Source organism: Chionomys nivalis, chromosome 19 (genome assembly GCF_950005125.1).
Source record: "Chionomys nivalis chromosome 19, mChiNiv1.1, whole genome shotgun sequence".
Lineage (NCBI taxonomy): Eukaryota > Metazoa > Chordata > Mammalia > Rodentia > Cricetidae > Chionomys > Chionomys nivalis.
The window spans coordinates 23419003-23443628 of record NC_080104.1 but is presented as its reverse complement, the minus strand read 5'-3'; the positions used below and the strand labels follow the sequence as shown (position 1 = coordinate 23443628).

Here is a 24626-nt window from a genome sequence, read left to right as displayed (position 1 = left end):
AATATTGTTAAGGTGTTTTTTGATCATCTTAGCTAGTGTATATAATTGAAAAAATTATAGTCTTTGATAATGCATGCTACTTTTAGAGACACTTTTGATTGTGAATACTTCAATCATTGCCTCTTTCTCCTGTCTTTTCATAAAACATTTGGATATATAAGTACTTAGCAGATGCTTATGAAGTTAGAATATGCAAATTTCAAGTCTGCATACATTTAAAAATTTAGAAAAATTCTGAAGTAAAAGAAAATATTCTAATAGTGGTAGTTTTAGTTTCTCTTTAGTGTCTACGTATTTTTCAACTTCATTATGTAGAAGAATGTCTTTACATACAGAATCATTGTGCCAAATAATTCCAATTAATATGAAAATAAATGACAATTTCAATAATTATATACCAGCACAAACGTGAACTTAGAATACATTAACTTTAATCAACTTTCTTCATAGAGTATGTTGTGGCTTCTTAACAGAATTTGCTTATCCACACTATCTTATGTCAACCAAATGATGCACCTTTTTCATTAGCCAACTGCAATATACTTGATATTCTCTCCTGTTACATTTTGATAAATAAAATCTCATTTAAGTTTTCTAGTTGTGGTACTTAAAGTTAAAGTTACGTTATGGGTGGTGAATATGTTGTTCAGTAGTAAAGTTCAAGTTTATTCTTTGTTATATAGCAAGTTCCAGGACAGCTAGGGGTACATGAGATCCTTTCTAAAACAGAGGGGTGGGAGGGGGAGGGAGGGAGAGAGAGAAAGAGAGGGAGAGGATAAAAGTTTTATGTGATAGGAAAAATAATATATTTGTATAGCTATACAATATATAAATTTTATCTCTATGTAGATAAAATACAAATCTGGTGTGATTCTAGGCAAATCAGTATTTCAAGGAGACAAAGGCAATGCCATAATATTTTGAAGTGGAAGTGCTTTCTGGTGCTGTTGATGAAGTTGAAATTAAGGGGGTCTTTGTTACAGACATTGTTGAAGGAGCAGACCTTCCCTTGAAGGCATTTTTGAGCAAGGTTATAGCTCCCCGTCCACTGGCAAACAGTAGTGCAGTTCCAACAGTAAATCAACAGGGCCTTACTCTTGGGTCTTTGTGGAGAGCAATAGTGACCTCGCTTGGGTCAGTTGATGTTGATGGAAATGCAAAGGGAAGTCTGTAAATTCTAAAGCCAGCCTGACATTAAATAACATTAAATGACAGTATTAATGCTTGTCCATATATTTAAAATAAACCCATTAGTAAAATATTGAGTAAATGTGTTTTAACTTTTTGATAAATTAAATCCCATATCAGTGTCTTCCTCAACTTCCAAACAAAATTCCCATTACTGACAACTGGTGATCAAAAGTAAAGTCTAATGTCCATTCTCCTAAGGATCTCATGCTTAATTAAGTCATAGGCCTAGACTTAAAGAAAATGACTTTCAAAACCTTTCTTTCGGCCGGGCGGTGGTGGCGCACGCCTTTAATCCCAGCACTTGGGAGGCAGAGGCAGGCGGATCTCTGTGAGTTCGAGACCAGCCTGGTCTACAAGAGCTAGTTCCAGGACAGGCTCCAAAACCACAGAGAAACCCTGTCTCGAAAAACCAAAAAAAAAAAAAAAAAAAAAAAAAAAAAAAACTTTCTTTCATGCATCTAACTTTCAGAAATGCCAGCTTTTATTAAGAAGCACAGTGAATGCCTGAGGGAAAAGCCCTAAAGCTTGCTAGTCATCTTCAATCATCTTGGGCTTTCTACATGAACAGCTATTCACTCACCACTTCATCAATGCCATCAACGCAAAGACAAGAAATAAATAACTCGCTGTTTCCATACGCCTTGCACCATACGCACACTTATGCTGTACTTTTTCATTTGATTCCACAGCTTGCTTTCCATCGCTTTCACCAATGCAGAGCATCTTTTTATTTGGTTATTTTTCTTGTGTAACTAATGTAGTATATTATCTTTGCCAATGCAGACTGTATGACTATGAATCAACCATTCATGAAGACTTTATATTATCCAGAAATCATAATACTACAAACTACATCGACCACATGAGAGTACACTAGTAAAATAGTTTCATCTCTTACAATTGAATGATCCAATTGGCCTTTATTTTCATTAGAAGAAAAGATAATGCCATCATGAAGGAAATGAAAAACAACAAATGTTCCAAAAATAACCCATTATGTTATATGGAACATTTGTTGTAAATCTTACTTTTTATTAAAATTAGATGAAAAAGATTTATATTTTCTAACAGTTTGAAATGCAGATATTGTATAGAAACACTCCTGGTTAGATTGGAGAATATTTTTTTTCAATTTGATACTTTAGCCTTAATAGGCTTAGAATATGTTTACATGCCACCATAATTCTCATTTGCCTTCTAAGAAAGGAAATCAGTGGTGTATCATATATATATATATATATATATATATATATATATATATATATATAAAATAGGTAATTTGTCTATAACAGAACCACATATTAATTGCCATTTTGTTTTCAGATATATCACATTGATTGAGTACTTGCCTAATGTATATTAAGATGCTAGATTTGAACCCCCACAGAAACAAAAATGCAATTCTCATTTTTAAAAACTTACTAGTTAAATTTTATTGCCACAATAATCAGCAACTCCAATTCAAACTTTTGTTTGTGTATGATGTAATTAAATCTATAAATATTTGAAGGATATATTTTCTTAACTATTATAACCAAGGATGAAGCATCAGCACTAACATTCATTAGGATATACTGTTCATCAATAAATATTGATGATAGGTGGTCACTAAACTTGAATACTGAAGTATCATTTGTATTGTAAATGTTTTGATATATAGAAATGACTTGTCTAGTAATACAAAATAATAGTCTAAATTCAGTTTTAAAAATCAACATTTGACTTTTGCTTATGTTTGTGGAATTATTAGAAATTTAGTGTGATACTTTTTAACTTACCCCAGTAGTGAATTAACAATACCCACAACCTTAAGCATCAGGATCATACTTTCCTTATTGTTGCAATATTTTCCACAGATAGATTACAGGTTATTACCATGCTGCCACTGAGATTAAGAATGGTCTTCCATCAAATTGGTTCTGTTATTACTTTGTAACTTAAAAGTCATATATAAGGGATAAACTTTTTTTTTTTCCGTCCTTTACTTTCTCATGCCAAAACTACCTTAGTGTGAGCATTAGAGCGCTAGCAGTATTATGGAAAGGTATACTCTGATATAAATATTGAAAATTATAAAAACTTGCAGAACTTTCAAGTTAAATTAAAATTTAAGTGGAAAGGTGGTGTATAGTGTTAATATAAATTATCACTAATATTTGTTTGCTATTGAAGATACAGTGACGTTTCAACTGCATAATGGCTTTAAGTATATAGTAGTGAAAAACTATAGTTAAAATTTTCTAAATAGCAAATTTAAAGGTAATTAGATACTTCCGTGCTTAGTGAGAGATGATTCACACAGCACATAGTTTACACATGAATGAATAAAGGAATGGTGGTAGGAATAGAAAAATAGTGATTTTATTTTTCCTAGCAAATTGATATTTTATAAATATTTCCATTTTCTATCCTTGAATATTATCCAAACTGACAAAAGAAGACATATATTTAGACTTCCTAAATATCTTCTCAAATATCAGGATGTAAATGCTTTAATGGAATATCTAGAAAGAATTTCTTAGAGTTGATTTTTCTGGGGTTATAACTGGATGATTTTGATTGAACAGACAACAACTAACTGTTTTTATTACATAAAAGACAAGAGTTGGTAGAATTGCCCTTCACAAAATACAAGGCAAATAAGTTGTATTTTAGGAGAAGTACATTTTTAAATTGATGAGAAAAAAAGCTGAAGAGTAAAACAACTTTTTGTCAAATTTTCATTCTCAACTTTTAACTCTTAAGTATCAAGAGATCAGTAACATTCTTAATGTAAGAGAATGTCATTTTTGCTAGGAATTTTCTTTTACTAACAGAGTGTTAGGAATTAGAGCCATCTAGCATTCTACATGGTAGACTTGACTTTCACTAGATCACAGTAAGAGTTCAGTGAGCACAGCACAAACTCAAAGTCCTGAGGCTACAATCCATTTAAGCACACGAAGTTTTGTAAATGCACTTCACAGAAGCTGATCTATTGATTGAGTAATTTCCATCTCTGCACTTTCTTTCTAATTGTCTATTAGGCACAGATAATATTTTTGTCTTTATTAGTAGTTTATTATAGAATACTTAAATAACAAAAACTTAGATGCTGTCATTTGAACAACAAAAAAATTCAGAACACATAGCCTTACATGTGGGTAGAGAAAGTGTTCAATTGATTGATTCAGGCCAAGGAAGACTCAGAACTTCTGAAGCTACCCGTTGAGGCAAACCAAGGCTACCTCATCTCTGGATATAAAACCAATCCGTTGTCTGCATAGTTCTCTCGGAAAATTAGAGTACATATTTGTCCATTCCTTTTGAAGGTGCTGGAAACCTTGCTGGGGTGACAACCATTTAGCCAGAGGCAGCAGACACCCATTCAGAATTCTTTGAGGAAGAACAATTGATAGTGTGGTTGCATTTTTTTTCTTCTGATATGTGGCTTCAGAACATTATCAGAGAAGTGTACAATATATTCTGTTACTTGAGTTGACTTGTTATCGGATGTATCGTTGATGGACTGTTATGATTGTTTCTTGAAAGCTGTTCATGATGCAGATTTTCTAGCTGATGTTTAGAAAGTTTAGACATATTCCAAGCAGATCAGACTAGAAAAGTTAGAATTGTGGATTTATCAGTAACTTCTAGGTCTGTGCAGGAACATATTGCATGGGACAGGAATGTAATTTGTGAGAAATGTCTACACACAGGCTTTCATATACCTTTATTCTGTCTTTAGAATTTGGAATGATGGGAGATCATACAATTAAAAGTCAGCGACCTCGATCTGTCCATGAGAAAAGGGTCCCTCAGGAACAAGCTGATGCTGCTAAATTTATGGCACAAACTGGTAATACGTTAGTTACATTTTTCTATTTGTTGTTGTTAATTTAATGAAACCACTGCATGTTTCCATGATTCTTTGCTGCACATTTGTCAGTTTTGGAGCTGATTTTTTTTTTGAGCTTTTTTTTTGTCACCAGTTAAAGTCCATAAATAAAGTAGCTATGAATGAAAAGTACACAGATAATGTGTAAGACTTGCTTTGCTCTTGGTATAGGATGCTTTAGGATTTACGTATTATTAATTCCTTAAGTAAATTAGCCACTAAAATGGATCATTACACTTTGAAAGGAAAGCAATAAAGTTACTTTTTCGAAAATTATTTGATTTGATGCTTTCATTAACTATAATTTAAATAGGACTAAGCTGAAGAGATTCAATGTAACCAAATTTGATATATTAAATATGCTTCCGTATGTCATTTTATCTCTAAATATTGCTTGCTGCTAAAATATATAGAAATTAGACTTTTTATAATTTAATATACTATTTGGAAATAAATTTGTTGGAGAAGATAAATAGTAAAAAGTTAACCATCTAATTAAATATCAACAAAACTGACTTTCTGGCTTATAAAATTCTTTAATTCTACATCAATCAAATTGTTTCTTAACTCCCTACAAATTTGAGTGTGACTGAAAAGTACATTATTCGACATAATTTTTGAAATTCATAGATATACATGAATATATACACACAGAATTTATGCTTTAATGGTCTGTAGAGTTTGGCAAATTGCAGTGGGCCAAAATTTGGCTGCTTGTCTTAAGAATTCTAGAGTTCTGGCCAGCAACATTGCCTGGGGCTCTCCCAGTTGGAGATCTTTAAAGCAGTGTTGCAAACCTGACGAACCTTTCATTGCTTTTCTTTTTCAAAACTTAAAACTAAACTTATCTATGGTTTTACAAAATTTTATGCACTCGTTCTTATTTGTTTTCGTATTAGTATGAAATCATGCGTATATAACCAGATCTGTAACATGCTATTCAGAGAATTTTAATGAAATTCTCCAAAAGAATGAATGTGTCCTTCAGTTCATGTGTTCTTTGTGATAGTATTTGTTTAGAACACTGTACATTAGCTTAATGCTTAGAAATTCAAATATTAATACAGAATTGGAGTCTTGGTAATAGATAAATAATATATTTTAATATATTAATTAAAGCTCAGCTTCTCATAACAGGATATGTAGAATTAATTTTATAAGCACACAGTTTAAATTTTAAAAATAATATATGATATAGCCAGACCCAGAAATGAGAATTTTCTTTACAGGATTGCTTTTGGTGTACCTTATTTAACAGGAGATTTATATTTAACCAGTTACTTATTGAAGTCCAAAAATGTATTCTGTTGATCAAGTGGATTTCTAAATTCCTAAATGTGCTTTTGTCTGATACTGGGAGCATAATAATTGAAGCAGTGAACAGAGATTCTGGGATTTCTACTCTCAATAGAAAGATAAAACGTGGACTGACCAGTCAGTCCCGTAGGCATCCATCTCCCTGTAAGAACACATCTGCCGTCGAGAAATGTGTCCTTCTTTTACACATAGCACAGATTGGTTTACTCTAATTCCTCAAACTTGTCAACAAGGGGAGTGAAATGGAGAACCATAAGTTAAAGTATCCAGGGATCTAGTAGCTTTAGTTTGTGTATTTAGTATTATCCAAGTTAATCCAAAGTTTTTTAAAATTCCATTTATTAATGCTTGTTTACATGAAGACAATTTAAATTTTTAAGGAAAACATTTTGACAAACTTAAATGTCATGAAATGTTGATTTGTAAAATTAGAAATTGGTAATCACATTTTTTACATTTATTTCTGATTTTCCAGTCATTGTTTTTTCTACACAATGTATATTCTTTCACTAACAAGTGATTTGGTAAGTAGATGACATACTGATTAAATAAATCTGGGCCCAGTTTTGAAAACACTTACACATATTGGTTTCTTCTCAGAAAGACCATGCCATATTAAAGTTCTAGAAATATTGGTTGATGTTTGAATTTATAGGAAATAGGATCATAAATTCATTTTAAACCAAACATTGCATACGCAAATGTAGACATGTGTATTGTACGTACTTTAATATTAAATTAACATGCTGAACTAAGAAAGGAAAATTCATTATAGTATTTTTAAGATTAATAATTGAAAGCGAGGCACTTACATTACTAAAAGAGAAGTTTTTAAATATCGTTTCTTTTGAAGTTAACATAGACTAATTAATAGAATTATCACACAATAACATTTTACAAAATGATATTTTATTTATAGAACTTGTCTTGTTTCAAATCAAGGTAATAATATTGCATATACACAGTCATGAAATTTTGCTAACCATAATTTCAGAACAAAAAAATGATACAATGGAGGAAAGCTAAATAATAAAATTGTAAAATGCCATAATATGCTATATCTGTCATGGAAAAAGAAAGCAAAAGCCATCATGCCTTATTTCTTCTCAAATAAGTGAACTGGCTTTAAAATTCAATGCAATCAGTAAATATTTTCATTTTTAAGAAAGCTTTATTAGACAGAGTCAGGGTGAGTGAATACTTTTAAATGACATTTTTATGAGGTAGCATTATTTTATCAGAATAACTAGAGGAGTAGTGCTAATGCTAGGAACTGAGGCAGGTCTGAACACTGAGTAGGCTACTATAAAAGCATATGATAAGGCTAGAGAAATGTCTCAGTGGTTACGAGCACTTACTGCTCTTGCAGGGGCCACATGTTAGGTTCCCATAATCCACATGGTGTCTCAAACCAGGTGTTAGCTCCAGTTCTAGAGGATCCAACACTCTCTTCTGGCCACTCTGGGCACTGTATGAACATAGTATACATACATATATGGAGCTAAAACCTAGCATATACAATAAAGTAGGATGAAAATCTAAGTTAGACATCTGTATGTATATATATATATATGTGTGTGTATATATATATATAATAAAATAAGACATAAATATGTCTGTTTAAGGGATAAACCCAAGCCAAGGGCCAGTAAGCTAGAATAAGATAAATGTTAATGGTTCGTACTATTCAGCATCATAGGCATAAAGTTAGTTTATAAACAGGTTTAGAAAAGTAACCATTTATTACACAAGGGAAACTGCCTGCATTAGGAATACATGATATATAATCTAAAATAGGAACATAACATTAAATGTGCTTCTAATTTCATGATTTTAACATGCTAGCAAAAGTTATATTAATATCTTGATCATAATTTTAAATTCTCTATAGCACTTGATCCCACTCGATTTTCCCAAGTAGCTTTCGAGTTAGGTAAATTATTATAGAATTTCAAAATATAAATGGATTTTTCCAAGGGCCCCCAGAGTCAATATGCAGTTGACTGCAATGCCTTCCAGTTTCCATTCATGATTCATTCCAGGATAAAGAGCCTGCATACTCACTTATAGAGAGCTGTCAACATGATCTTTGGCATGTCGACTAGATGAGTTTGTGCTATTTCCAAAGAGACATATACTGAAAATGGTGCTGAGTTCATGCTTTACACTTTCAGTGCATTAAAAGATCTTTCTTTTAAAGCATATTAACTATTTCTAGCATACCTTGATGTGCTTTGCTAGATCACCCTCACACCTTAGGAAAAAAGGAAGTAACATAAAAATTGCAGTGAAAATGTCACTTGAAATAACACTTAATACAAAAAGATCAAGTTGATGGTTAGACTATTATTTCAGTGGCAAATTTTGATTCAACATTTGAAATAAAAATTTTTATTCATGTATTTATTTTTATTTAAATTTTCATCTGCAAAATGGGCTGTACGGAAGGCTTCTCTGAGGAAGGAAGCATTTATGATTGACACCTCATGATCCACCCCACGGCTTCTCTTGGTCAGTGTCATGCATAATCATAGCCGTAGAGCCAACTCAGGTTTCCAGATACGTGTATGAGGTTATACTTTAAGTTGGGCCTTGATATGAATTCATGGCTAAGTTTAATTTTTAAAATTGTCTATCATTACAATGCAAGAGAGAAAGAAAAACTGTGTTTGTGGAAAAGCAGAACTATTTTTTCTTATAACCTTTGTCATCTCGCTTCCAGAATTTACATTATTCTCAAGTATCTGGCTTGTAATTAATAACAGAGCCATAATAGTTATAGTCAGTCTCATCACCAGTATGTCATGTCCTTGGCATGTCCTTAAGTATACATTACTTTTTCCTAACTTTAAGCTTAATGTTTTCATTATTAAGTATGCTTATGTATATGTAGATAGTTTTAACCATCATCCTATCATTCGACTCACCAAATGATGGCTTTTGTTTTGTTAAATACTAATCAACGTAACAAAGCAAATTATGAGATATAACTTCAAACACCACAGACATCCAAGTAGATAGTTATAAAATTAGCCATATATCAATTTGTAAAGGTAAAAATATTGAAGTGATCAAGAAAGATCTATTACTGTACATCCAGTTGAAACTTCAGTTTCAGTATTTAAAATTCTAATTAATGTGAGCTGACATGCAAATTACCAGCAAGTGGGCTTCTGATAGATAACCAGTTATTGATGAATTGTTATCGATGCCTCTGTATGCCTAATGATAGATTAGCAGAAGAACACATTCTTCATGATCCTGCTAACAGTTTGAATAGAACAGGATTTCTCTGCAAACTAGTTGTTCTGAGCCTTCGTGAAAATAAGAAAGTGGATTATAGCAAAATATAAAATCAACGTCATCAAATAGGTTTTCTAGCAGTGGACTAACTCTTAAGAGTAGATTTCTCACTGAACACTGTCTGATGCAAACACATTCTTTACTCATTCAGCAACAGTGAGTAAATCAGTTACTTCATTAGCATTTAATATAGCCCTAAGTCATTGACTAACTCTCCAAAACAAGACAGACAAATGGATTGACATTTCTGTCCTTGGAATTATATTCCAAATGATTATTCTATACTGAACACATGATACGGAGCTAAATTGCTCCTTGTCCTGTATAAATAGTGATAGAAAGTTCTGAGAAACCCCTCCCTTGTAAAAAGTTTTGACAACACCATGCAGGCTTAGCATAAATACACACTGCAGATATGACTGGATGGGAGTTTGATGTAAATAGGTGGCAAAATTTCAAGTCAAACTTTTAAATCCATCTGGACATGCTGCCAGAATAGGATTAGAAGCCTACTCCAGTGATTTTTCAAAAGTTGATGTTTCCTGTCTCCTCATACATTGGTTTTAGATAATGAGAAAGCTAGGCATAGTTTCAGTGCAATGTCAACCACCACAACCGTTATGAAGCCCAGCAGTAACTGGCTTCATAACACCTGATTTGGGAGTAAATTTTAGTTCTATGTTCAGTTAATATAAATGATAGAGAAGCTTTCATTCACCTGAAGTTAAAAAGTCACTTCTTTAGGTCAGGGGTGAAAGGGGGACAGAAGGATATTACAGATTACCAGAAAGCTAATAGCTAGCTTAGGATGAAAGGGGAGGAAATGCATGCGGAGTAAAGTATCAACTTGCTCACTAGTTTTCAAGTCCACTGAGTCTTTAGCAATTGGAAGGGCATGCTACAATAAATAACTAGTCAATAACAGACAAAAACATCCCATCCAAAGCTTCAGAGTCTGAAGAGAAATACATTCTGCCCCTTTGGACTTCAAATATGGGCCCTAGATAGGCTTGAAGAAAACACCAGCAATTATCCTCACCGAAAAATGTTGATTGCTTCATTCACAGTGTTGATAGTTCAATGAACTTTGCAAAGAATGGTTTTGCTAACAAGGTCATGAGAAGCAGGTTTGGTATCAGCATTGTATACATCCCTCTACATTCATGTTCCTATGAAATGTTTTGTACCTTTGTATATACTGTCATATATTTACATTGAAATTATTCATGCATGTCATACCGTTAGTTTGCAACAATGATTACAAGATGAATAATCAAGACAGTATTTCATGTTTATTTGTTGTCTTGCATGCAGGTGAATCTGGTGTGGAAGAGTGGTCCCAGTGGAGCACATGCTCAGTTACTTGTGGTCAAGGGTCGCAGGTGCGAACCAGAACTTGTGTATCACCTTACGGGACACACTGCAGCGGCCCATTAAGAGAATCAAGGGTTTGCAATAACACTGCCCTCTGTCCAGGTAGTGTTAGCAGCAACTACGACTGTGGATGTTTTGAATTGTGTCATGCTACGCATTTGGAACAATTTGTTATTTTCATATGAATGGGGTATAAGCTTTTAAATTAGAGTCTCTAAGTGTAACTCTATTTTATTCTGTATGTGATTATTTCTGCCTTCAGAGCAGTCAGGATGTTAGATAAGAAACAATCTCCCTAATGCAAATGAGATTGAAATTTTGTAGCTATTTCAGAGAGTATAAAAATTCAGATTTTTTCTTGCATTTTTTAGTTGTTATAAAAATCTAACTGCATATGTGAGGAAATAAAATTTTCAAGCTTAGTAGAAATATGACATGTGATTGACAGCTTTTCAGTCATCAGTTCTCCTACCATTCGACTGATCCTATCAGAAAAAGAAATAATAATAAGTGTAGTAGGCCTAAAAATGGTCTTTTATTTTGCTTCATAAATAACCTTGAAGTGGTTGTTCTCATCACATCCATTTACTGCTTTAAAACAAAGACAGGGGTCTGGTTAGGGTAAATGTATGTTACATCAAAATTGTGTTATTTCATGATGTACATGGTCTTATTGTATTTTTTTCACCCTTTCAAAGCAATGGGGACTTTTCTCAGTCAGTCCCAAGGCAAGTGTTGACGGTGTGCCCAATCATTTGCTTACCAGGTGATTGCAAACTTCATGACAGCAGCAGTTAAAGCGAGGCTCTCATAGACTTTCCATAAGCTTCCGAAAAGGAGACGTTCTAAAAGAAAGGCCTTAGCACTGTAGGCCTTGTAACCTCCAAGTTAAACATCTTCTAGGGCTCTCCATTCCCAGAGCTAACTGATTCTCAATTGATAAAAACAAGAGTGAGGAGCCTGGAAGAATGGTCAGGAATAATGCCAATTTCCAAGCAGAAGAGGCCAATGTAATCATATAGGAAATGTTGGCATGACTGTTTTGTGGGTTATAGATAAATCTTCAAATTTGCAGAATTGGACACTTCGAATCATCTTTTTGACTGCTACATGAATATACTCAGCACTGCTGAACTCTAAATTTAAAATGCTTTCCATGGACAATTCTATGCTATGTAGGTTTTGATTTAAAAAACACATAAAGATCCCACATGAAAGAGAAAAAGAAGGAAGTAACAGGAGACATCAGGGATGATGCAACGAGGTGTGAGAACCCTTTGTATAATACATAGAAAAGCAATAGATGAGGACAAGGTTAGACAGACAGAAACTAAGGCTACGAGGAAAAGAAGGCACATTAATCAATAGAAGGACAATAATTGCCACTGAAAGTGGGAATCAGTTGGGGATGCAGATACAAGAAAGAATTGTAATGAAAAATAGCACAGATCAAAGGTGGACAATGTAAGGGAGTCATAAATAAGAAAGAGGACTGAAGACTTAAAGCAGAGATCATAGACCAAACACATTTCAATTACAAGAGCTGGGTGGGGGGAAAGGCAAGGGAGATGCAGTCTTGGAGTGTCATAATGAAACCTTCAGATCCCAAGTGTAGGTGCTGTGGATCCTTATTTGAGTAGAATAGAATGGGTACTCCTGGGGGATACTTAACCCTGATTCCTAACTACCGTATTTACATGATGATTTACAGGGTCAAATTCCCTGCTCCCATCAATTCAAACAGTATCAACAGAGCATTGTGATACAATTGATATATAAATTTATCTTTTTAGGGTGTACCTAGTGTCAAGATCATTTGCACATAACAAGGACAGGGTCTAATGACAAACATATTCCTAAGTGGGAATCTGATTGGTTTCCAATGTGATTTCCACCATCCATAACTTACCTTCTAAACACGGGTTACACACACGTGCAAGGTTCCCATATGGTAGGTAGTCTTCGTCCTCTACTGGAGGGGGATGATTCGCCCGTCAACTGGGAAGTGAGCGCATCCGTGGCAGAACTCAAATCTCCCCCACATGTGGTATTACTGAGTTCGCGCTACCTGTGTCTCATGCAAACAAACTGAGTAATACGTTCTTGACAGCTTTTTTTTGATTACTTTAAACTCTTACCCTTATCATGTGTAAGAATGAGAACAGTTTCGAATCTCTATTTCACCTTCATGCATATAAACTATTTCTCTCTAAATTTTTGTTATGATTGCTCACAAGAAAAGTATATCATTGTTATACTTTAATGATTTGTTTGTTGAATTATCAGTTTTATTTTTAATTTTAGGATTTATTATTTTAAGATATCAAATAAATACATAGTTATAGGAAATAGGAGTTTATTTCATATGCTGTCTTTTTAAAAATATTTACCATATTGGTAAATGTTATTTTTATTATAATATATCTTGAAAACAGTAAAAAATGAAGAGTAAATCTTTAAATGGTTTAAAATTTAAGAAGTATTTCCATCAATATGAGCATCTTTATAAAAGCAAATCAATACCTGACCTTGTCATTCTAGGGAATTCTAATTTTTGTGCCATTTTAATAATGGACATGAGACAAGAAGAGGACACATTGACTATTAAATTAACTCTTTTACAAAATGTGTGGAGTGAGAGCTATGTGCTTACATTTATTTGTAACATGAAGGAAACTCGATAATATGACAAAGGAGTTACTTTTCATTAATTCACGAATTCTTTTTATTCAGATCCACTAACCCATATACACACTAGACCTTTTGCAAGTTTCTTGCTCTGACAACTCTTTTTAATTTGGAAGGTTTATTATTATTATCATTATTATTATTATTCAGAACATATGGATTATACTTAGATTGGGGAAGTTAGAGAGCAACTGTCAATTATCTAGTTACTGTCCCAGCTGAATTTCAGCTCTTCATTCCACTCCAGAGTTCTCACCTCTGTTGATTGAACACCAGCATTTTGCAACTGATAAGTCTTTGTTTCAAGGGAGCCATACTGCTCTTTCCTGTGCTTGCCGCCTCCCTGGCTTCTACCCACTTAATGCCAGTAGCACTTCTTTTCCTTACAAGCTGATGCAAGCCAAACTGTCTGCGGATATCAGGAAACACTCATGTGGGTGGAATTACCACCAGCTGATAATCGCTGATCTGCACTGTCTGGAACTAAATCTGTAGAAGTTAGTATAGGTTACAGAATGATTTGGGATCTCTTTCTTAAGGAACGTCAGAGTTGTCATGTTCATTTGCTTCTAGAGTAAAACTCTTACGCTTAAAATGATTATTTTATATATGATGCAATCAAAATCATATGAACATTTACAGATAATTTATTCCAAATCCTGGTGATAATGTTTTGTGTATTCTATATATTTTATTTGCTCTTTTGTTTGTACAAAGTAGAGATATGGCAATATATCTGGTACCAAAGGTCAAGAAGAAAACTTAAAAAAAAAGAATGAAATTGATGTAAATTAAATGACTTTAATAGTACTATTTTTCAAGTTTACTAGATAATTTTCATGAAGTTTTGCATTTTACTGAAAAATAAAAGGTATTATATAACAATTTCACATTAAATTGAAAACTTGATCTTAACATAAATTTTATGAATAACCTCTCTATTATAAATTTTATATTTTCTAAACATTATAAAATATGTGCTATAACTTTCTGCCAACTCAATAGTCTCTAAAAGTGACAAATTATTAATAATTTCTTTTTACATAAGAAATTAGCAACTTAAATGAAGTGACTGAATCACAAAACCTGAACATATAACAATAAAGACTATGAAAATGTCTATAGCATTGATTTTCTGATTCCAGTATCATGATTTAAATAAGCTGCTAAGATTCCTTGTCAGTTTTTGTGGTTCTCAAAGAAAAAATTGCCAATTTAGAAGTTTAATGTCTTCTAGCATTGTGCTTTGTACATTGAGTACTATAGTAATTTGACAAAAGATTATACAATGTATTGAACACTTTACATAGTGGAGAAGGTTCTCATTAGTATGAAAAGTATGACAACTAGAAATAAGTGCAAAAATTGATAAAATATGACTAAAAATAAAATATATTTATATAAATTATTTGGAGAAATTTTATGATATATGTGTACATAGATGTGTTGCACATATAAACATATTTAAAACTGTATAACACTTGTGTATACATTGCTAAATGGAAACATTAGATATTCTGTTATCAGTAGATACTAATTAGCTTTCATTTTTCTCAGATTTTATGAGGTAGGTGACAAAAATTAGCTTTCCCCTCTTTCTGGTACTTTTTCTAAGTATTGTTTTTTAAAAGCTTTTCCAGTGACTTCCACGCACTCAGTCAATGACTTTCAGTGAATTATACTCTAATTGCGCTGCTGTTTTCAACATTTGAACATATTTTCACAACTTTCTGTAGCAAGGCAACAACATAAACGGAGGAAAATGGTATACCTCAACATGAAAGTTTATTTTGGGGAAATGCTTTTGAGATTTAGTCAGATTATTTCAATTACCATGCAAAATTGTGTGTTAATGTATACTGTGATCTTTTGAGGTATAGCTACTTACACTGTGGCATGATGAAACTTTAGCATAGTTTACAAAACTATATAACATTCTTTAAAGACCATAAAAGAGCAGATATTAAGTACTTTAACCACAAAACTAATAACAGTCTGTGTTAATGCACTGACTAATTACCTAGATTTCAGCTTTAAGGTAACAACATGAAGAAAATTCTAGAAATATTGCATTTGTTTAGGATGTACATTTGCCACTTTCTATCGACTTGTGTGTACCTACCAGCTGGAGGAGAAAACTGAATCTGCTTCTGCCATTTTTTGTGGGTCTATACTCCCTACTCCCAGGAGTGACCCCAACAATTTATGCTCAAGACAGTGTCAGAGTTCTAAGGCTCTGTGTCAAGACAGAAGGTTCTCAAGAGTACATTCTTTCTGGCCTCTCTGTACATGCATTATGTGTAAGGTAAATACTCTAGGGCTAATAATTAGGATGAGAGCAGTAATTTGACATTCAGAAAAAGGATTTAATCCTTAAATCCAGAGAACTTCGGTAGACTGTACCAGTATTTTTTACACAGCCTTCAGTACTCATTCAGAAGAAACACATAGTATTGCTTCCATTCAAGTTTGAATTATGGAAAATGGGATATTTGAAGCATTGGTATTTCCATGGTTACTTTAATTCTATTTTTATATCATTTGGTTTTGTTGTTGTTGTTTTGGAACTATAATTAGGAATTTTTCAAGTTTCAATAAACTGTCAGAGGAGGGAGATAATCTTCTAGCCCTATGGCTTTCAGAAACAGAATGTGTCTACTTTGACCTGGGGAAGGAGAGGATGCTACCAGAGAATATCCAGACATTCAAATAGCTTCCTACTCAAAAGATGATGAGTTTACCTCCAAAATCAGATGAGAAAAATATTGTAAATGCTATTTTAAAAAATATTTTAAAATATATATAACCAATTTTCGGGCATACCGTTTTTCTCATTTTCTAACACATAATGTTTCTGCAACGTCATAGGTATTAGAATTAAACTGATAATTAGCTATTTAAAACAAATTAACTTTGAAAGTTCAGTTCTGGTAAGAGAAAATTAATTTTCATTATTCTTCATAGGTGACCATGCTTTAAAATAGCTTATGATTATTTAGTTAAGAGAAAGAAAGGGAATTTCCATTTAAAGATGTTAAAAAGGGAATAGTTTAAAATTTTTGATTCAACTGTAGAAGAAAAAGCACATCGAATTTTAGTATTTTAATAAATTTAGAAGTTAAAGTTAAAAGTTAGTGTCTGATTAGAGTTTTATGGAAAGTGAGTTCAAAATATCTTCATATCTTATTCATTGATATCTTTTCTTAATTATACAGAAAGAAGTCTGTGACTTTGAGTCTTTTCTTTATGGCTGAAGCTCCTTTGCTTTATTACAGTACATGGAGTTTGGGAGGAATGGTCACCTTGGAGCTTATGCTCATTTACATGTGGCCGAGGCCAAAGAACACGAACCAGGTCATGCACACCTCCTCAGTATGGAGGGAGGCCCTGTGAAGGCCCGGAGACGCATCACAAGCCCTGTAATATTGCTCTCTGTCCAGGTAAGCATAGCTGGCATTTGTTGAACCTTGCATTCATGTACTTCATGTATTGCACTTGTTGGAGGTGACATATGGAAAGCTCCTCTCGAGCCTTGCTGAAAAAATGTTTTCTCTAATTACTGTCTCTATTGTGGATGAAACGGGGTCTTTTTCTTGGTTCCTGTGTTTGTAGTGATATACATCTTCTTGAGTGGTAACAACTTGAGTTCATCTTTTCTAAATTTCTTTATGTGTATACACTAATGTTTTAAAATAAAGGCTTATTTGTTCAGAGTTGTCCATTGTGAAGCATGACAAAGAGTTCTCAGGTCTTGAGTTGTTGTTACCTTCACACACAAGTAGCAAAACTTGTTTTACAATTGTTTCCCCTCATGTTGTTCTTTACAGCCGTTCAGTCAAGGGAGGGAACTTGTCACTGACCACGTAAGAACAACGCTAATATTTTCTGAGAACCATCATAAGGCAGTATACATAATCCCCTTTTGAGTGTATTATCATCATCTTAACATTTTCCTTTTGCTAAATACTCCAGTTTTACATCACCTGACGTTGATAATTCTCCTCATTGTTCCAGAGCCTCCATAATATTATCAAATATTTATTATTAATATTATTCAAACATCAAGCAAATAGTGCACCAAGAATAAGAAATTCTAATCTCTGATTCCAGAGGGCTCTAAATTTAGGGAATAGTTTCATGCTCATAAATGTTAAAGTCCAAGAAGATATAGCCAAAACTGTGAATCACAAATGGCCAACAAAAATATCAAAAGACAGTGTTTAAAACAAAGATTCCTCCTTTGCTATTTGGACGGCTTCTTGTTAGAACAGTTCATAAACTACTCTGTGTGAACCCCTACCGGGACTTTTCTGTATTTCCCAACACAGAGCCAGTTCCATCTATTCTTTTAATTATTCAAGTCAGTATCCTTTGTTATAAGGCAATCCTTTAATGTTCTAAAAATTATATGACGTGATGGAGACCACTAGAAGTCAGAAGGAAGTAGTGGTAAATGGATATAAAATATAACGTTTCAGGTATGAAGTTTTCAAAGAAAGAATAAAAAAATTCTCTAAAAAGAAATAAAATTTTTCTGTAGTTCTTTGTAAAATTTTATGAGTTCCATAAATTTTGGAAGTATGCACCTAAATAGTAATTCAATTATTAATACTAGGGCTCAAAAATCATAATTTGTTATTTGCAAATCACAGAAAATCCATGCATGATATCATTGTTTTTTCTTCCATCTCTAGGTACATACCTCACACAGACACATGCCATTATCCGAACACTTCTCTCTTTCTTAAGTTTTCAAAGCTTTTCAGAGCTTTTTAGAAATATGGCCCGCTTCTGTTTCCCTAAGTAAGCTGTATGGGTCTGATTTGTATATTTAAATTTATATGTTTTTTTTTCCTCTTGTAATTTTCCTTATTGAGTTTGGGTATACCACAACAGATCAAATTCCTACCCTGTACCCCAATTTCCTTAGTCTGAATTGGGATTCTTAGAGCTACGGCATTTCAAAATTTTCATTCTGTATCAGAAATTTTTCCCGTATGATTTTAAAGTATGCAAGATATATTTGGGGGGCTGGAGAGATGGCTCAGAAGTTAAGAGCACTGACTGCTCCTCCAGAAGTCCTGAGTTCAATTCCCAGCAACCACATAGTGACTCACAGCCATCTATAATGAGATCTGGGCCCTCTTCTGGCATGCAAGCATACATGGAAGGAGTGTTGTATACATAAGAAAGAAAGAAAGAAAGAAAGAAAGAAAGAAAGAAAGAAAGAAAGAAAGAAAGAAAGAAGGAAGGAAGGAAGGAAGGAAGGAAGGAAGGAAGGAAGGAAGGGAGAGAGAGAGAGAGAGAGAGAGAGAGAGAGAGAGAGAGAGAGAGAGAGGGAGAGAGAGAAAGATATATTTGGTACAACCACTAGGGAATCTCCTTATAAATAATTGTTTTATAACTAAACCCGGACACTGACACTGACTACAAAGCCATCATCAGTACCAATGAGATGCAAGACATTGTCCAAAAGAATACGTACTCCATCTTTTCAAGAAATGAAGAAGATTCACATATAAGTGTGTAAAATGTTGAAGGAAGTACTCTAGTCTCAGTAAAATATTGCAGTTTAGTAGTTGTAAATTTAACCTAACCTTTCTTATTATAATCATGTTGTCTAGGATTTCTTAGACTTTATCTTAGGAGATAGATGTGATAGGAAGTGAACCACTAGTAAAGCAAATGCTTAGAACTACAGTACTGCGCCTTGGCCTGATTTGGAAAAAAAGTGCAAGGACAAAAAAAGAAATAGTGAATGATGATTTTTTTTTCAGTGAAATAATTCAAGAAAAGAATTTCAGACCCTTTTTAATTGATTTTTATTGAGCTTTACATTTTTCTCTGCTCCGCCTCCCTGTCTCTCCCCTCCCTTCTTCAACCCTCCCCCAAGGTCCCCATTCTCCCAATTTACTCAGGAGATCTTGTCTTTTTCTACTTCCCATGTAGATTAGATCTATGTAAGTCTCTTTTAGTGTCCTCATTGTTGTCTAGGTTCTCTAGGATTGTGATTTTAAGAAATGTTCCTAAACTTTCTAAGATACTGTATGTGTGACATATAATGGTAATCAAATAATGAAATATTTTTTCACTTATGTATTTTGGTAAACAGCTAAAAGCAATTAATATTCCATCAGACTCTTCCCTCAGGCAAGGTCCAGTTTCTCTCACATCTTTTGAGATGGAAAACCAATCTTCTTGGCATCCAAACAAAAAGGGAAGAAAGGGAAAAGTAGTTATGGCACTTTTGCTTTAGTTGTTAGTTGCTGTCTTAGTTTCTTTCCATTGCTGCTGTGGCAGATTATTATGACAAAAGCAACTTAAAGGACAAAGCGTAATTTTGGCTCCCAGTTCAAGGGCAGGAAGTCAAGGCACAAGGGATTTAAAGCGTCTCGTCAATTGCGTGGAGTCCAGAGCAGAGTGGAGTCAATGAATGCTTGGCAGTTCTCAGGTTGCTTTCTTCCCTTTAAACAGACTGATATCTCAGGATGAAAAAAATCATCCTGACAATAATTAAGGTGGGCCTTCCCACATCAATTAATGCAATCAGGTAATCCCGCAGAGGCATACTCAAAAGCTAACCTTAATCTAAGTAATGATTTGCAGGTATGCTCTGAGGTTTGTCTCCCAAGTGATTGCATATTCTGTCAGGCTGACAATTAACACCACAACCCTTACTACATTAATATCTTGTCTGAGAACAGGGGCTGCTGTTGATGGGAGATGTGTAGACGCCTAGAGCAGCAGAAGGGATCATCTTGTTCAGAGTTATTATGGAAAGCTGCGTGCATAGCCTTAGTGTTTAATTGTCTTTGTGGTCTATCTTTCTTATCTAAACAAACCTAAAACATAGTCCAACTTACTTTGTTTTGGTTGCTGTTTTCTCTGAAAATTTAATTGTTGTAAGGAATTGAGCATTTAATCCATGGTGGTGCCCACCGATACCTTTGATTATATAGAATTTCTCTTCAATTTTCTTCTTATTTAATTAACTTGTTTCCTGGTATTCCTGCAACAAATTACAGTGTCTACATATTCCTTTTATATGTATACATATGTATGTGTGTGTGCTTAATATATATATGTGTGTATATGCATATATATATAAATTTCTAAGTCTCGCTCCAATTTCTAGTTATATTTTTTACATTTGTTTCCTTATCTTTCTGTGATGTGGTGATGGGATTTTGTACTTTCATAAGGACATGTTTAATTTTATGAGTCCTTTTTATTCTTTTACTGTAATTCTTACTCTCTGAGACTTGTCAATGAGACCTTTTAGAGAGAATTAGGAAGGGCTTATTAAGGGATTTAGGCTTGTGTATTAAGTAATTTGGTGAGACTTTAATGCTGTTCTGGATTGGACGTTAGGATTATATATGATTGAGTATTATATACATTAGGTAATGAAAAGGGAAGATTTTCTCTAATTGGTAAAGAAGTACCAGTCATTCGTGTTCATTGAGAAATGCATATTTTGTACTCTGGGTGGGTTATACTATTTTTATAATCTTGCTTTGTGCATGGAAGTAAGCATGTCTCACAGTAATATGCTATGGAGTGGGTAGCTCCAGGAGTGATAACACAGCCTATCTTCAAGCATAGGTGGGCTGTCAATAATGGTAGGATCTAACTATGTCAAATCCATCTTTCGATGGTCCTGTTATTTGAACTTCTCCTGTGGGCAAAAGCTTATTATTAGTGGTTTAGGCTTGTATTGACTTTAGTTACATAAATATGTCAGGTGTGATGTACCTTCATTCATCTTGTATACCCAATATGAAAATGATAGAAGTTGATAGATAGCCTCAAAATAAAATCACTGCCTTTGAAATTAAACAATTCTCATAAAATCTTAAATTTTTAACTCACAACCTCAATATTAATAGGCATACAATTTGATTTATTTATAATATTCCCCTATTAGCAGTTGAGGATGAGAGAAACTAGTGGTTCAAAATTACCCTCATTTTTGTTTCTGCTTGACATTTCTCAATCAGAAATATATTCATGTTGAAAGTATAAATAAAATAATAGATCAAGAGTAACAAATATGAGAGTGACAGATAGGAGATCAGATTACCTGAAATATCTCTATATCAAAAATCTATCCCTAAATATATTAGGTATATTCTATATAATAAATATAGCATATATATCTAAATACTCATGTATACACTATATAAAAACAAATTTAATTGTATAATTTAGTGGGAAACAAAATTATACAATTAAATATGGTGTGAAAGCCAGAACACCTTCAGCTCAAATTCTTAATTATTGATGTTTATTCATACAACTTATTATTGCCTTTACCACTCCTCATTTTTCAAATTTATGAATTGAGCCCAGCATCTATATGACAGGAATGATCTGATGAGAAGAAACACTAAAAATATATAAAATGAGACAAAGTGGAAGATATTTTACAAGATTTGCATAAGTATATTCCTTTAATATTAGGGTCTTTTGACGGATATAAGTCAAATAAATCCAAGATGTAATATTTGAGCTCTGTAGCCTTATCTTAGAGTCAAAGAGAATCTTCCTCCAGGCATCTACAAGTGAGTACCAAATATCTGTGCCTGTCTGTGGGACTGAAGTGTCCTTCTGCTCTCCTGTTCCAGAAAAGCATCCCTGTGAAGCCAGACTCTGCACAGTGCAGAAGGTCCCCAGGTCTAGTTTCCAGGAACATCTGCATATTTTTACAAATCATGCTAGGGAACAAACTCTATACAAAGGATAGTAGCCCCAGAACAACCCTGTTTCAGTGTCCTGCTGACCTAACGTTTTGATCCTCAGCATTCATGGGCAAGTAGCCTGCCAGTCCCTCTGCAGGGAGCCCTTCTGATGACACAGTGAGTCAGGCAATGCTAAGCACTTGTGTGCAGTGGGTTCAAAGGTCTGCAGTTCCCTCTGCATGAGGATGTTACCATTTGACACTAATTGCTGCCCCATTAATCGCCTGTTTATTATTTAATTAATTTATATTCATTTCAATATTCTGGTCTCTTTCATGGTGATGAGGTTTGTTTTATACCATTTTGGGTTTTAACACTATGGATCTTTAAGTTCTTTCTTTCCTTCCTTCCTTCCTTCCTTCCTTCCTTCCTTCCTTCCTTCCTTCCTTCCTTCCTTCCTTCCTTCCTTCCTTCCTTCCTTCCTTTCTTTCTTTCTTTCAAGATTTCTGTCTCCTCCCGCCACCGTCTCCCATTTCCCTCCCCTTTCCCCAATCAACTCCCCCTCCCCTCAGCAGCCCAAAGAGCAGTCAGGGTTCCCTGCTCTGTGGGAAGTCCAAGGACCTCCCACCTCCTTCCAGGTCTAGTAAGGTGAGCATCCAAACAGCCTAGGCTCACACAAAGCCAGTACGTGCAGTAGGATCAAAACCCAGTGCCATTGTTCTTGACTTCTCAGCAGCCCTCATTGTCCGCTATGTTCAGCGAGTCCGGTTTTTATCCCATGCTTTTTCAGACCCAGTCCAGCTGGCCTTGGTGAGTTCCCGATAGAACATCCCCACTGTCTCAGTGTGTGGGTGCACCCCTCGCGGTCCTGAGTTCCTTGCTTATGCTCTCTCTCCTTCTGCTCCTCATTTGGACCTTGGTATTTCAGTCCGGTGCTCCAATGTGGGTCTCTGTCTCTGTCTCCTTTCATCGCCTGATGAAGGTTAATATCCAGAAGGATAACTGTATGTTTTCCTTTAGGTTCACCTTCTTATATAGCTTGTCTAGGATCACAAATTATAGGCTCAAAGAATGGCTAAAATCAAAAACACCTATGATAGCCTTTGCTGGAGAGGTTGTGGAGTAAGGGGTACACTCATCCATTGCTGGTGGGAATGCAAACTTGTGCAACCACTTTGGAAAGCAGTGTGGCAGTTTCTAAGAAAATTCAGGATCAACCTACCCCTGGACCCAGCAATACCATTCTTGGGAATATACCCAAGGGATGCCCTATCATAATGCTCAACTATGTTCATAGCAGCATTGTTTGTAATAGCCAGAACCTGGAAACAACCTAGATGCCCTTCAATGGAAGAATGGATGAAGAAAGTATGGAATATATACATATTAGAGTACTACTCAGCAGTAAAAAACAATGACTTCTTGAATTTTGCATGCAAATGGATGGAAATAGAAAACACTATCCTGAGTGAGGTAAACCAGACCCAAAAAGATGAACATGGGATGTACTCACTCATAATTAGTTTCTAGCCATAAATAAAGGATCTTTAAGTTCTTATAAAATTTTTCTATCAGTTTTACACTATTTGTATAAGGGTTTTAATTTTATTACAGCTTTTTTTGTCATTTCAACTCCCTCCCTATCAGACTCATTTTCATATATATGCATCTCCAACTTCTAAAAATAATATTTTATTAAATTCTTCATTTATTGTACTTCATTTTAAAATAGCAACTAGGAAGCATAGAGGTTTTATTTTTTTATTTTTTTTATTTTTCTACTCATTTCCAAGGCAAGAAGTCAGGCTTTTTTCAAACATTTGAGCCTTGTGTTATGAAAGGATCTTTCAGATTTCTGGGTGACTCCTAACTGAATGCAGATCTGAGCTCCCTGGCTTTTCCATCATTAAGTCAGACAGCTTTACAACCAGATGCCAGGATTCTTCTGCTCACAAGTGCTCTCTCTGTCCCATTTACTCATTCAGCAATATTCAAATAGAATCACTGCTGAAATAGTTTTGGTGTCCAAAACACATAAGACCTAATGACTGGGATGTGATCTGCCTTACCTATTTTTCGCCCTTAACTACTCTTGATCTAGATATGAAAATAGACTGAAAACAAAGCATCTACTAAGATAGCATATAAAATTTAAGAGAAGACAGTGATTATTTCTTCCAGATTGGCTTGGTTAT

The 24626-nt window shown here is 34.1% G+C and overlaps 1 protein-coding gene across 5 annotated transcripts in view; it reads left to right on the top strand.

Annotated features, from left to right (window-relative positions):
• The window catches only part of Adgrb3 (adhesion G protein-coupled receptor B3), a 721645-nt gene that overhangs the window by 259539 nt on the left and 437480 nt on the right, over positions 1–24626 (top strand). For 4 of the 5 annotated variants that reach the window (XM_057752036.1, XM_057752035.1, XM_057752033.1 and 1 more), the window contains exons 3-5: positions 4919–5029; positions 11003–11164; positions 17026–17190. In XM_057752036.1, coding sequence (XP_057608019.1) covers positions 4919–5029; positions 11003–11164; positions 17026–17190 — 438 coding nt within the window. The remainder of the gene's footprint in view (positions 1–4918; positions 5030–11002; positions 11165–17025; positions 17191–24626) is intronic. The other variant, XM_057752037.1, reaches the window with a different exon arrangement.